The sequence below is a fragment of the Mesitornis unicolor genome, unplaced genomic scaffold, assembly GCF_000695765.1.
Source record: "Mesitornis unicolor isolate BGI_N332 unplaced genomic scaffold, ASM69576v1 scaffold3415, whole genome shotgun sequence".
Lineage (NCBI taxonomy): Eukaryota > Metazoa > Chordata > Aves > Mesitornithiformes > Mesitornithidae > Mesitornis > Mesitornis unicolor.
In genome coordinates this window covers 20,941-35,552 of record NW_010186035.1, presented here as the reverse complement: position 1 = coordinate 35,552, position 14,612 = coordinate 20,941, and the positions used below count along the sequence as shown (strand labels likewise).

Genomic DNA, 14,612 nt, shown 5'->3' with positions numbered 1-14,612 from the left:
GGAATGTTAATTCTGAGCCATGAGTGACCATGAGAGTACTTGGAGACAAAGCTAAGGACAAAGTGCCACACTGAACATGGGAAAAAAACCCAACTGTTTTCCAGAAGAATGCTCAACTTGATAATACTGTGTTTAAAAACTCTGCAAAGTTGGGTCACAGAAAATAAAATGGGATAAGGAAGAGTAACAGAAAAAACCTCAACCAAACCCAAACTAAGTCACTTTTCTGTAGGTAAAGGCAAAATAAAAGGTGAAAAAGCATGCAAAAAGTATTTAGTGGCTATGAGCTCCTAACCAAATGAGCAGAATCAAACAAGAAGGCACCTCTTGGGTGAACACAGACTCTGTAGCTTAACGAACAACCAGAAAACCTCCATCCCAAACATTGTGGCTGCAACACTAAAGCTGCATTTCAGAAACCTGTTCTTCAAGGTTTTAACATCTCCTTGGTAATAGCACCTTCTTTTCGGAGAAATTTGTGCAAACTCTGCTTTGAGAAAGTTAAGGTTTATCAGTGCAGTCTGAACATGGTAACGATCAACCTGTGCGTATTGTTGCAAACACTTTAAGAAATTTCACTTCATTCGGTGATGAAAACAACTGAGTCTTGTAATCAAATCTAAGCACAGCTGCAGCACACTCAGTTTGTCAATTCCCGTACCTGAGGGATGGTGATAAACCTGCAAAACTACAGCTCCACTGAGCAATAAATTAAATTTCTCATGCATTGCTGGCCAGCATACCTGAACTTTACTCTCTCATCCATTTCCCATAAGATGCCCGCAGACATACCAGGCCTCTAATGAAGTTTAAAAATCTATATTTGAGCTGCCAGAGTTTTCATCGCTTGCCACAGAAATTCATCCTGGCCTCAGTTCCCCAACAGAGAAACCCAATAGAGCGGAGGACCCAGGAGCCCTGAACAACAAGAGCACAGCTTTTGGTGCTTTTTTGCTGGTGTTGGAAGATTAGAAGGCTTCTAACAATCTCGCCACCATTGCTGCTATCAGGAAAAGAAGTATTATTAATTAGTTTAGGGTTTAAAATTACATTGCCAGTCTACAGAGCTTGTACATATCTAATTTTAATGAAAGGCAGCATCAAAGTCAGAGGTAAAGTCTGAAAGTGGAAATTTCCCTTATGTGGAAAAGCTGAGGGAGCTGGGTCTCTTTAGTTTGCAGAAGAGGAGACTGAGGGAAGACCTCATTCATGTTTATAAATATTTAAAGGGTGAGTGTCACGAGGATGGAGCCAGGCTCTTCTCGGTGACAAACAATGATAGGACAAGGGGTAACGGACACAAACTGGAACACAGGAGGTTCCACTTCAATTTGAGAAGAAACTTCTTCTCAGTGAGGGTGACAGAGCACTGGACCAGGCTGCCCAGAGAGGTTGTGGAGTCTCCTTCTCTGCAGACATTCAAAACCCGCCTGGATGCCTTCCTGTGCAACCTCATCTGGGTGTTCCTGCTCCGGCAGGGGGATTGGACTGGATGAGCTTTGGAGGTCCCTTCCAATCCCGAACGTTCTGGGATTCTGTGTGAAAGTGTCTCCCCCCTGCCTCAGCCTCACCATGCAGTAAGAACCAAGGCTGCAAAACATTACCATTGCTCCAAATATAACATAGTCAAAATAGAAAAAAAATAGTATTCCCATAGAAACTAATCCTAAAGCATCACCCTAGGGGCTCTCATTGCTCTGAATGTGGATAAAAAAAAATGTGTAGATGTGGTCCTTAGGGACAAGGTTTAGTGGTTTAGCATTAAGTTAATGGTTGAACTTGTTCTTAAAGGTCTTTTCCAGCCTAAATGATTCTATGCATGGAAACACCACAAAAACCCTTCCCACTTTTAAGCTGCTGATACAGACCCATTTTAGACAGCCATTTCTGCTCTAAACAGATTACACTGACTGTACTTTTTGCTGTTTCTCTGCTCCTCTCACTCTTAAAACTCTGTATTTTGATTACTGTGGATGACTACTACATACCTGCAAAGTGTCAGCATCCCTTATGCAGGGTCTCACAGCAGAAAGTTTTGCTTATATTCCTAAGTCCAGTTTGTTTCAGCCTCTCTAAGCCCTACTCTAATAAAACTTACATAAAACCACACTTACTTCGTCTCTGTAAAGAGGACTTGTGTAATACATGATGTCCATCGCGCTGCTGTTCAGCATATCCCTCAAACCCCGTACTTTATCTGGAGTAATGGAGTCCACAGTGTCTGAGGAAAATTAAAAGAGACTTGAGTTACAGGATTGGAACTGCAGCTGCTGGAACAGCAAGAGAACCAGGCAGTGTTACCTCCATCCAGGGTCAGTTTTGATCTCCATTCGACCGGAAGAAATTCAACGTGCGTTGCGAGATTGGAAAAATACTTTTCTTCTACTTTTCTTGCAGTATCTCGCATCCTATGAAAGCAAAAAAAAATACGTTCCTGTAAAGACTGCTATTGGTGCTCTTATCAAACAAAACCGATGCACTCAGCAACAACCCATTTCTTGCATTACTAGTTTTCAATGCATGCTTATAACACAGGTAACCATCCCCCCTCATGCTTTTGCTATAAAGTACTTAAATTCTCATATACTGAAAAATCCTGTGCACTACATGCTCAAAAACAGTGTAAAGAACTTTAAGTGTATTATACTGTGGGCTTAATATAAACCATCTAAATTCAATTGTAAGATATCTGTTAACTCTGAGGTGTTTGGGGTAGAATGTGATCTGAAAATGAAGAATTTTAGCATGGCCTTGAAATCCTGACTCCACCAAAATCAACCATTTAGACCAGCACGTAAAGAAGACTATTCAGTGCTTTTAAACACAAAGAAAACTATTAAAAATATTGAAAAGTCAGAATTTTTTTAATTTTCAAATTGGAAGGCTCGAGAGTGAGAAATAGGATCATTTATCAACAGTGTAGTTTGCAGTAGTGGAGGGACAGGCCAACTCTCCTTTTAAAAGGCTTCACTTTTAAAGCATATCTGAACCTGAACATTGAGGCCCCTCTCTCAGAGGACGTGAGAAACTTAAAATACCTGAAATCCCAAAGTATATCTGACCCTTGTTTTTTGCGGAAAAGGGAAATAATGGTCTATTATATTATTTTAAAAATGCTATTTTACTTGTATGAAAGTTAAAAATATTGAAAAGTCAGATTTTTTTTAATTTTCAAATTGGAAGGCTCGAGAGTGAGAAATAGGATCATTTATCAACAGTGTAGTTTGCAGTAGTGGAGGGACAGGCCAACTCTCCTTTTAAAAGGCTTCACTTTTAAAGCATATCTGAACCTGAACATTGAAGCCCCTCTCTCAAGGGGCGTGAGAAACTAAAATACCTGAAATCCCAAAGTATATGTGACCCTTGTTTTTTGGGGAAAAGGGAAATAATGGTTCATTATATTATTCTGAAAATGCTATTTTACTCGTATGAAAGACCCAGAAAGAAAACCAGCACAAAACCATGCCAGACAGTAAAATATCCATACATTCTACCAAAAGCATTCAGCAACCAAACCAAGACAGCGTTTCATTTTCCTTTCCATGAATCTCGGCTCCCGACGCCATCAACATTTTTGAAGATGAGCACAACAAACTAAATCTGTGCTGGGTCTCCAGCAGCTGCTTCCCAGCTCCCAGCATCAGAGTTTTCCACTTCTGAGGCAAAGCCCCGAGTTTCACCATGGGTTTCACTTCCCTGTTCTCAAAGCAAAGCCCTGTTAATGATGGCTGCGACCCCAGGCATGATGACATTCATCTCCCAGCCGTACTTCCACCAGTCCAACTGTGGTTTAGTGAAAATATTAACGTTCTCCTTCAGCAGAAAGGAGACGGTTGAGCCTAAATCGCTCCTAACACCTGAGACAGTAAGCGCTTAAGCTGCTCCATTTGATGAGCAAAACACTGCCAGGGCGATCCCCTATAGACAAAATAGATAAAAGGGAGGAAGTATTGACAAAATTTGGTCATAATCTCCCCGTGTAACTGTCAGCCCTGGATTTAGGCTGTGCGGGAGAGTAGAAGGCAGATGGTGGAACAAGCAGAGACGAATTTCAGCCGTCATCTCCAGCTGCAGAGAGATGTCATGGTGGTTCTGGGCAAAACGCCCTTCTACATTTTAACTTCAGCTTTATCAGCAACACAGTGAGAGAGAAACACTTCACTGAGGAAGGCTATGAAAGCCAATGCCTCATAAAAACATCTTCTACAAAACAGTGAATTCTTCTTATTGTGTTTTTCCCCAGGAAAAGCCTCTTATCCGACTAAAAAAGCAGATCAACGAGGCGCCAAATTGTTGAAGCACACAATGAAAACACTTTTCCACAAGTAACACCTACTTTCTGGTAGTGAAATGAAGAAAGGGGAGCATCCTTGACAGCCTTTCTTCCAAAGCAGTTTGAGAGCAGCCAAGAAATGCATCTGAGCAGCATCTCTATTTTTAAAGCCTGCTTTGATGCACTGCTCATCTCCAGTCCTATGAGATAGTAAAGGTTTTCATGATAACAAAAAAAAATCAGCAAGAGGATCTGCTTAAGTCAGGGTTGATTTAAGGCCCAAAAAGCACAGAAGAACCCACCCCACCACTGCAACATGCCTCAAAGGACGTTTGTTTGAAAGCCCAATTTCAGCTGGTCAGGATTTATGGATTATCAAGAAGATAAAGATTCAGTAAAGACATTAACACTGCTCACATGTCACACAACCACAACAAACCAGAAACACACCTGTCTGAACAAAATCAGATGACTGCTAGCACAAAGAAACGTAGGGACCTAAAATCTAAATGAATGAAGTCAGTGTAACTTGGTCCTGATAGTGCAGGAAAAGACATCCAAACTATCCACACATCTGTGACCATGAAGAAAGAGCCATCCCTATCTTCAAATATGACAGCTACAGAGTTTCTCCCTGTTCAAAAGGGTCCAAGACTCACTAAAGCTATTCACAAACTGCCACCCAGGAATTGTTAACTAAAAGTCTCTTCTCTAAAGCCAGATATACAAGTTCAGGAAAAAAACCAACAGTGCAGCCTAGTGATTCTGCCAAAGCTTTTGTGAAAAGCATCAAGTCTCCCCTCCTAAAAGCAGCACCTTACCCAAAAGTTTGTGAAATGCAACATGTGAATGTACTTGGACGTGGGGAGTTCCCCCACATCAGCTGAGGTTGGCCAGATGTGGTCCAGCCGACGGCAGAACAGTTCCAAACTTCTGCTGGAACAGATTACAGACACCCAAAAGCACTCAGGTACATTAGAAAACCAAACCCCAACTTCGCGTGCATCTCCTCTCTCCCCTGTAAAATCCACCCTGGTGGAAAGGTCTGTTTTAACAAGTTTTCTGTCAGATAACCTCACTGATGCAGTTGTGTTTCTCAGTGTTTCAAGTGCGCTCCTCCGCTACGACGGACCGCACTGCACGCTGAACCTATGAAGCTGGTTAATATTACAAACCATAAAATCACTAAATAATTTAATTTTTAGGCCTACCACTATACTTTCTGAAGCAAACCAGCTCGGTGCTACCACCCAAATACCGTCAGAGGTGCAATTATTCTCTCTTTCCTTATTTTATAGCAGCAATGTCGCCCTGATCCCCCGATCACAAGAATCACGGAGGCATTAAAACCCACCAGCAGGACAACTCCCAGCGCAGCACAGCTCATTTGCAGCCAGCGGCCCTGTTCCACATCTCCCACTGATTCTGATCAACAGTTTGACATTGTAAATCCTAAAGAAAACTGTGGTGTAATTGTCAAGCAACGCGACTACGCTCACATGCAAAACCCCACAATATATACACCTGCTATGCACAGGCTTATCTGTTCTGCTATAAAGTCCTTTTTTTTCCTGTTTCTGGCTTCTTAAAAAAAATACTTTGAGCTATTTTATTAGATGGCAAGTCCTTCTACTCACTTCCTAAATTAACACCAACTGAAGCAGTAAATCCTCATCTAAACAGGCAGAGAATTCTCCTTTCCAATACAAAATGGATGTTGAAATATTGACCCCAGAGCAACAATTACTTAAATCTATACATCAAAACGCACAGCAACAACTAAAATTTATTCTTTTTCTAAGGAAAAAAAAAAAAGTCACTCAGGCACAGATGCAACGCACACCTTAGAAGGCACTTTGACATATTGCTATTTTCCATGCAATAATGGCCTGAAAATAGATACTTTGAGACTCACCATGAATAAGATGTGCTTGGCTGCCTTTCTCTGATTAAAACAATAAATAATAAAACTGTATTTTCACAGACATACATCTTTGCTTAAGCAAGTATATTCCAGAGATATGTTAACATAGGTAAGATTAGTGCTGTGGGTTTTTTTATTTAATCTGATGCTACTAATTTTACGCTCGTGGAGCATTTACAAATAAATACTACATTAAAAACTGGAGAGCTACAAACAAGGTAGCTTCAGCTAGTTCACAAGTTTCATAAAATGCCCTTGATAGCTGGAAACAGCAAAACGCCTGAAGGCTTGAAGATGTTACTCATTTTATTCCCAAGGCATTTCTGCAGACTCTATTCAGTTGGATGATCCATAGCCAAGAAAAAGGGAATGGTTTTTAATTTAAAAAGCATTACACCTGCCAACTTGTTACTCTGAACTCTTGATTTAATATATAGGGTAATGGGATGTTCCAACAGAAAAACCCTAAACTAAATGCCTGCAAGACTGGATCCATTCCTGGATTTTGGTCAAAAAACTGGTGAATTATGCTCTCAAATATTCCTCAACTCCGGCAGCACCCACTGCCTCTTTGAGGAAATAATACCACGAGTTATTGAGGAAACTCGGGGCTGGCTCGAGCTAAATTTGGTAAATCCAAGTGAGAGTAGAAGCCATGAGTAATAAAAACTGAGAGCGGCTCAAGCCAGAGGAAATGAGAAGGGAGGTGGCTTTCAAAAGCGGAGCTGCACCGCAGAAATGCCAGCTCAAGTCTTACTCAAGGTGGATTTCAAAGAGGAACTGCAAAAGTCATCTCCTGTTGCTCTTCTTCAGGGATTCATCTGCTCTTGGAGCAGAGGACATGAAGGCCGCTGCTCTGGGGCATATGTGGATTCATTTTAATTCCAGAGAAAGATGGATATTCTAAGATGCAACCAAAGTAAGCATGGTCATGACTCATACTTCATCTTTTGCGAGAATAATGGCACTCTGCATGAGCAAGCTGCTGGATTATTTGATGATGGGATCCCTGAGAAAAGTCTACGGAGATCCAGGTGCTCCAAGCATGAACAGCACCAAGGCACCCACCCCAGCACCGTTTTCCAAACAGCACCAAGGCTGTCCACTGGAAGTCTACCAAAACAGCTATTCTGAAGTAATTATTATAATGATAATCCATAATTAAAATGCTTTCTAATGGGACTCGCAACAAAAATGTAATTGGTGATTACAGAGCGCCAAAATGATGTTGCTTGCGCAGACAGCAATTTTTGTGCTATGAGCAGCAGCACAGGCAAATATAACTTTTGAATCAAAAAACCAGGAGATTCAGAGGCAGACAGATACCAGCTTTAGGGTAAAAACAGCCAAAAAGTGTCCCAGCATTACAGCTATTATGGAAATGCACAGAACAGTGACTTAATTCAATTCTCAAGCACAGAGTATGATGAAATTTAGAGGGCTGGCCTAAAGGTCTGACCTTTACCTAAGTCAGGTAAAACAACAGGATTGTTTTAAATTAAGTATATTATGCCATAATATCTTAAGTTTATAGCACACAGGAATACAGAATATTACTATATTCTTCCTCAATCACCCCTATGCTACCAGAGCATGTTATTCTGTTCACGTTGGGCTCTGAATCACCGCTCCAGCCTGGAGGAGGTCCTGTCTCTGCAGTCAATATCAGCACTGACAGCAGCAGCTTGTTGTACCAGCTGCCCTGCTACATTTAGATAATAAATGTGTTTAACTACACCGTGAAGATACAAAATCATGGCACATCTACCAGCAACTTGTTCATTCAACCATCGACAAAACACATCTTTTCCATTTACCTGCTTACAGGACACTCTGCAACCACAGCACCAAACCGTGCTAATGATTAGACTGAACTCCATTCCTTAATGAAATTAGTGCATATAATGCTAAATTACCCTGGAAGCAGAGCTCTCTTTACACCTCTGTAACCAACAGGATCTGCCTAATGATGCAAATGCATCACATGAGCTGCACCAATTTCTTTTCGAGATGGTAACCTGAGGACGGAGCGCACCGAATGAGCCCTGGTAGGGTCTCTCACCAGCCTGGTTACAAACAGACGAATCCATATCTGGATTATAACCTGTATTTTTGCACTTTTCTTTCTTTCAGGATCACTTGTACAAATGAGGCTTTGGTTTTGTGCTATGAACTGACGTGACGTTGTTTCAACACAGGTTGAAAGAAATACAGAAGTTTTACCTCAGAGGAGAGTGAACCCCCAAAGAAGCAACAATAACATTTGACTCCCTGCATCCCTAATGCAAAAGAATGTAAAAAATAAATTAAAAATACACACATATATCACGGATGAAGGTGCTAACAGAAAGTGCTAGCATGGTTGTGAGAGCTGCCACTGTGCTGGCCTGGCAGACACTTCTTCTAAAATCTCTTCCCAGAACATATGGGATCCTCCTCACTGAAAAGTTTCAAGCTTTTTTAAAAAACAGAGAGACTTCAATCTAAAATGCTTTCATTTGCAGATTCTGTACAGAATGCACAATTTATCCCAATAATTAGCATTTTAGAAGGCTATGCAATACCATCCGATTTTTCCTGAGGATATGAGTGAGATTTACTGAAGCACAGAAAGTCTTGGTATCCCTTTTAGAGAAAAGATTTCACATAATGGGCTGCCAATTAAAACCAGACAACTTCTGCGATGAACGCTTATGCACTGTGTCCTGAGCTGAAGTTAATCTACCCATACAACCCCTGTATGTGTGTTCAATGTAAAATGGGGCAGGAAGAAAGAAAAAGCAGAAAACCTTACTGATGCTAAAGTGGACATTTAATTTCTTGTCACTATTAAAGTGACTACTTATAATTAGGGTATTTGCATTTGCAGTGTAATTGCATTTGACAACAATTTACATGTCTGCCTTTATTTTCAGCTTTTTATCAAGAAGCGAGGATCCTTCTCTCTTTGGATTTGATTGCCTGCTCTTAAAAAACACAAAAGAGCAGCGAAGCCAGGGAGCAGCAGGGTCTTGCTTTGAGATGACAAATGGCACAGCAGTGAAATCGAGAGGTTTCCTCTACCACACCAGAGGAGACCGGAGAGGAACGAGGAGCTGAGTGCACACCAGAGCCTGCTGACACGATGGCACACAAACACTGACCTACATCGCTGTTCTGGATTGAAAGGGAGGTTCCCAAGCTCTTACCACAAAACCAGCAACCCAGCTTTCTCAGGAGTCACTGGGGAGGTCACCCTTGCTGTCAGCTTTGAAGGACCGTGGTGCCATTTGGGACACTCATACTAAACCATCTGCACAACACAGATTTGCAGTTAACACTGTTTTAGCCTCTTCTTTCAGCTAATGAAGCATTCCATGACACCACCTTGCCCCCCATAATGCTGTCATCACAACAATTTCTAATATTCAAAAACCTTTCCAGGGACAGCATTCTCAATAGCTCAGGAGTTCCCCCTTACCAGCACCTGAAGTGGCCTTCTCAGCTCAGATGTTAAATCACACAGAATATTAGGAGTTGGAAGGGACCTCGAAAGCTCATCCAGTCCAACTCCCTGGCAGAGCAGGATCACCTAGACTGGGTCACACAGGAATGTGTCCAATGGAGACCATGGGTCTCCAGAGAAGGAGACTCCACAACTTCTCTGGGCAGCCTGTTCCAGTGCTCTGTACCCTTACAGTAAATTGGTTTCTTCTTATGTTCAGGTTGAATAAAAAAAAAATTTAAAAATCAAAAGCCACTTGTGAACCAGTCTTCAAAAGACATTCAGTGAAGACATCTGGTGAGCCTTCAGTCATGTTTTACTTTTTATCAGTAAAAACCAACATCCCCACTAGCTCCCTGTTTCCCATCTCTTACCAGTACCACTTCACTCTTCCACTGTTCTGACAACCAGCAGGAACAGCAGAGACTTCCCTTGATTTTGACCAAATGACAAATCTCTCCCCGCTCAGCAAAGTCACTGACCACACCTGCTCAAAATTCAGGGGGCTGTCCCATAAAGGTTGCAAGTACTGGTCGTGAAAACACAATATATCAATGTATCTTTGCTCTTCTGGCTTGCAGCTGCCCTCAGGAGGCCAATTAACATCCCAATTAACAAGTAGTGAACACACAATGTCAAGACTAATGACTCAGGGGAAGAGGAGAAGCAAACAGAGATGCAGCTTAAACGGAAGGGACTGCTGTCATTTATAACATCAGCCTTACATTCAGGCTAGGGTTGGTACTGCAAATATGATGAAGCACTCACATAGCTGTATTTTTGATGATTCTTCCTTGGTCCATTTTCTGCCCAATACCATGCACAACAAACACAATGTGACTAGTTTGTGGTGGCTTGTCTTCTAACGTAGCTTCTTCTACATAGCCTCTATGTAGCCTTGTCCCACTACTTGAAGCTGCAGAAAAAACATTATCCTAGATCAGTTACATTCTGTGAAGTGCAATCGTCTCATACGTTGACAGAAGCTTGACTTGGCTTTGACCAATACGTTAAAGTATTTTGAAAGTTAGATTGTTATACATAAATTTTCACATATCTGCAATTTTAAACTCCTGAGAGGTTTGAGCAACTAGGTGATAATAATTATATCAATGTATTAACAGATCATTTCCATTGCCAAGATAACTCATTTCAGAGATGTCTCGAAAAACAACCTTTTAGATAACAGTTGCATAATTGCCCATCCACTTTTACAACACAATACCCTTCCTCTGTGTGTCTCAATCATTAAAAGTCCTTACATCCACACCTCACTTCCACAGCACAGAAGGATCATGGAAATGATCTGGCTCCAAAACTGATAAGCGATTCCATTCTTTCTCTGCCCCAGTTAAGAGAGCTGGTTGAAAAGCTTTACAATTTTTCATTTTGACAGGGAAAACCTCTGTTGTATTTCAAGTCACTCGTTCTCCAGTTGAGTGGGCAAACCAAAAAAAAATCAATTATCCAGGGCAAGTCTGGGCATTCTCTCAGTGCAAATGACTTGAGGAACCCACTGGCGTGGCGTGTCTCCATCCCCCTCTAGTGACAGACCTCTTCTGATATTTCCCTCCCTAAACTGTTTGGGACAGATCTTACTTATTATATTTATTCAGGACATGGTTTAATGGGCATGGTGGTGTTGGGTTGATGGCTGGACTTTATGATCTTAGAAGTTTTTTCCAACCTTAATGATTCTATGACTCTATTCTATGATTATTTATTACACACTATCCAAATCATATTCTGCATACAGAATACTTCATTTCTTCTGGAACTGAAGAAATATTAATTCAGAGTTACATTAATTCTTGGCAAACATTAATTAAGCATCCAAGCAAGAGCCCTGTGGGGTAAGAGGGCATTAATTACAGAACAGAGGCACGGAGATTAAAGCTGAACCTATTCCTTGATCTTCTCTCTTCAAAGATGAAGGAGCAAAACAGATGAGTGTGTTATTGTTTTTGCTGTTGTCCAGCAGTGCACGGAGCACCACGACAGAGAGGACAAATTCCAGTTTCTGGGTTGGCACTAATCTGCCTTTTGCTTGAGAGAGACCATCTCTTTCTTCCAACCACCTCAGCCTTGCTAGCTTTGTAACTGGGAGTTTGGAGCTTAAACGAGCCTGGATTCCTACTGGAAATAATTTCTGTCTAAAACGCTAAACCCCTCCTCTCAGTTCACGTCTGTTTGATGAACTGAAAAAAATCAAGAGCTAGTGAGAGGAGAAGGTATCATCGTATCTTTAAGGAAAGCATCACAATAGGCGAGTACCTAGTGGTAAAATTAAGGTTGCAAAGGGAACTGTAATTTTTATATCATACATAGCTGCTACACTGCCACTGGAATATTTTTCTGTATTGTGCAATGCTGTTGCATCCAGAACAATAATAAAATACTCAATAAAAATAAGTCATAGCCTATTCACATCTACTTGCAATTACATACAACAACCTAAGGACCCTAACGCACTCTTCCGTAAAACCTGCAATGGCCAAAGTGGGCTAGTCACACATTACAACATCAAGCTTGCAATCCCCCTCTAGTGTTAAAGTAACGAACTTAAAACACTGGTATTTACAATATGCTTTACAAACTCTGAGAAATATTACCTTTGGAAAACCCCAACTTTTGTGTAACAGTTCTTGCAATTTTAGATGTTGTGGCATCACTGTAAAGATACACTTCATCCACACTGTGCCAGTCCACATGGTTGCGACTCAACTTTAGACTATGAATAGCTGCAGCAAAAAGGAACAACATTGAATTTAGATGGGTTGAGGGGGGAAAAAAAGCCTCTTCAAACACAGAGAGAGGAGTAATTTACACATAGGTTAAAATCTAGAGCTCCATTATACCTAAATCCATATTACTTCTTACCTTGAAAAAGTATTTTACATTTAGGATTAATCTGACCAGGACAAGTAGCAGCTTGGAGATCACCTCTGAGGACATTTCACATCGTTCTCCTCCCCCCATCATTTTGGGATGGTAGCTTTCCAAAATATTCCCTTTAGCTGAATACAAAAGGCAGTGGAGGGCAGGGCAATGCATCCTGAAATACTGCAGGTTGGTGTATGACCGGGGGCTGCCCCATGCCTTTTCATCACTAGAAAATGGGAAATTCATCTGCTATTTTCTCTGTGTCTGTACAGCGAGATCCCTGCTGTCATCTGCACTCTCAGTAATACAGAGGCTTTCAAGGCTCCGTTACTAGAAGGCTCCATTGCATTTCACTCCTTTCAGAAATATCCAGGAGCTGGAAAGGCAGTTCAGTGAGAAAGCCTCTGAATGAGTAATTTCTGGCACCAAACAAAATCGAGCTCTTTCAAAAGCCACTAAGAGCTCTACTGTATTTTCCTCTGTGTGTGTACAATTATTGTGTTTTCCACATTTGGAACTGATGGAGCTCAGGGACCAACCCCATGCCACACTGCCCGGTTGTCAGGGCTAAGCACAGCAGGCGCATTATAATGCAAGGCAGAATCCCTCACGTAAGGCTTACATCTTGATTGAGCAAAGGAGAACCACAGCTGTATCACCAGCAATTTGGATTTCACCTACGCTTGGAAATTGGCTGCTTGGGTCTCAGCTACTGTGGGACACAGAACATTTGGAGAGCTGACAACAGGAATAGCCCTGTGACTAAAAAAAGTGTTATTAAACTGTCACTGGTCTTGCTGAAAAGTTCAAAGTCATGGGAAACACCCAGAGGGGATGTTTTGGGTTTGGTTTTTTCCCCCCGTAACAAGCAGAGCTTTAACCTGTCCTCTACCTGAAGGCATTCAAATGTTTGTTTTTTTTAATACTCTTCTAAAAACATTCTGCAAAAGCCTGAGCCATCACAAGTTCGCATTTTAACTCTGCTAAGGCACAAACCAGCCATGTTAAGCTAGATGTTGGGGCCTTTCTCCTGTTGTATTTTTTGTTTCTTTGCCAAGGCAGATAGACCTGATGTAGTCTGATGAAAATCTAAATGAAATTTAAGAAACAAGAGGATTAGAAAAGGATTAAAAAGAGTAAACAACCGATTCACAAAAAAAACCCCTATATTGCTGTTTTATACTGAGAAGGCCAGAACAGGAAAGGACGTAAGCCTGACTTTGAAGAGCAGGCATAGCAGCATAGGGTGACGACTGCCCAGAGCAAGAAGCAATCTAGTGAGAACCCAACAAATACCAAACCGATTTTTCATTAACATCCCCGCAGGCGCAGGAGTGAAGCCATGTCCAGAAATTTCAGTTTAGACCTGGAGCAGGAAAAAGAATTCCCAGCAAAACCTCCCTTTTCAGACCTGGAGACAATGCAACACAGCCTGTGATAGCCAGAGACAGACGTGGTCTAGTGGCAAAGGCAAGGGACCTCCTTGCAGGTGTCTCAGCAGCCTCTGCCATCCCCAACTCCACTACCGATGTAGACTTTGTATTCACTGTCTAGCAATTTTAAGAGCTCTTCCACCTGCATCCTGTAAAATGCCTCTCAGGGTATGTTCTTGGGGAAGCTGACAGGAGGACTGGACGCTTGATGCCTTCAGAGCACGTTGTGCTCGATGTCCAAAGCGAAGAGGAGATGAAGAGGCCCATGGTCGAGTTGTTTATTACCACTGGAAGAGCAGCAGTTTGGGGAGAAGCGATCCTCAAACTCTGGAATCAAGCCCGGCCTCTCGACTGGAAAGAATATACAGAAAGAAAGTGGTTTTTCCTACCCTGCATTAATTATTTGCACTTGGGAAGAACAAATTCCTAACTTTTATGGCATTCTTCAAAAACACCTGTGTTAAAGGACACATCAAAACCAACTGCAAGACATGCAAGCACTGAGGAACTGCAGATGAAGCCTCCAGCATTATTCCTCTGCATATTTATTAATGCCTTCAAGAGGGAACTTGACAAATTTAGTGCTTGCATTAGCAGCAGACCATGTGAAACCAC

The 14,612-nt window shown here is 41.6% G+C and overlaps 1 protein-coding gene across 1 annotated transcript in view; it reads right to left on the bottom strand.

The window, feature by feature from the left end:
• DDHD1 (DDHD domain containing 1) overlaps positions 1–14,612 on the bottom strand; it is a gene marked incomplete at its 5' end in the record, with an annotated part of 45,559 nt that overhangs the window by 19,637 nt on the left and 11,310 nt on the right. Inside the window, 4 exons of the mRNA XM_010185011.1 lie at positions 2,115–2,221; positions 2,302–2,408; positions 10,450–10,597; positions 12,294–12,422. Coding sequence (XP_010183313.1) covers positions 2,115–2,221; positions 2,302–2,408; positions 10,450–10,597; positions 12,294–12,422 — 491 coding nt within the window. The remainder of the gene's footprint in view (positions 1–2,114; positions 2,222–2,301; positions 2,409–10,449; positions 10,598–12,293; positions 12,423–14,612) is intronic.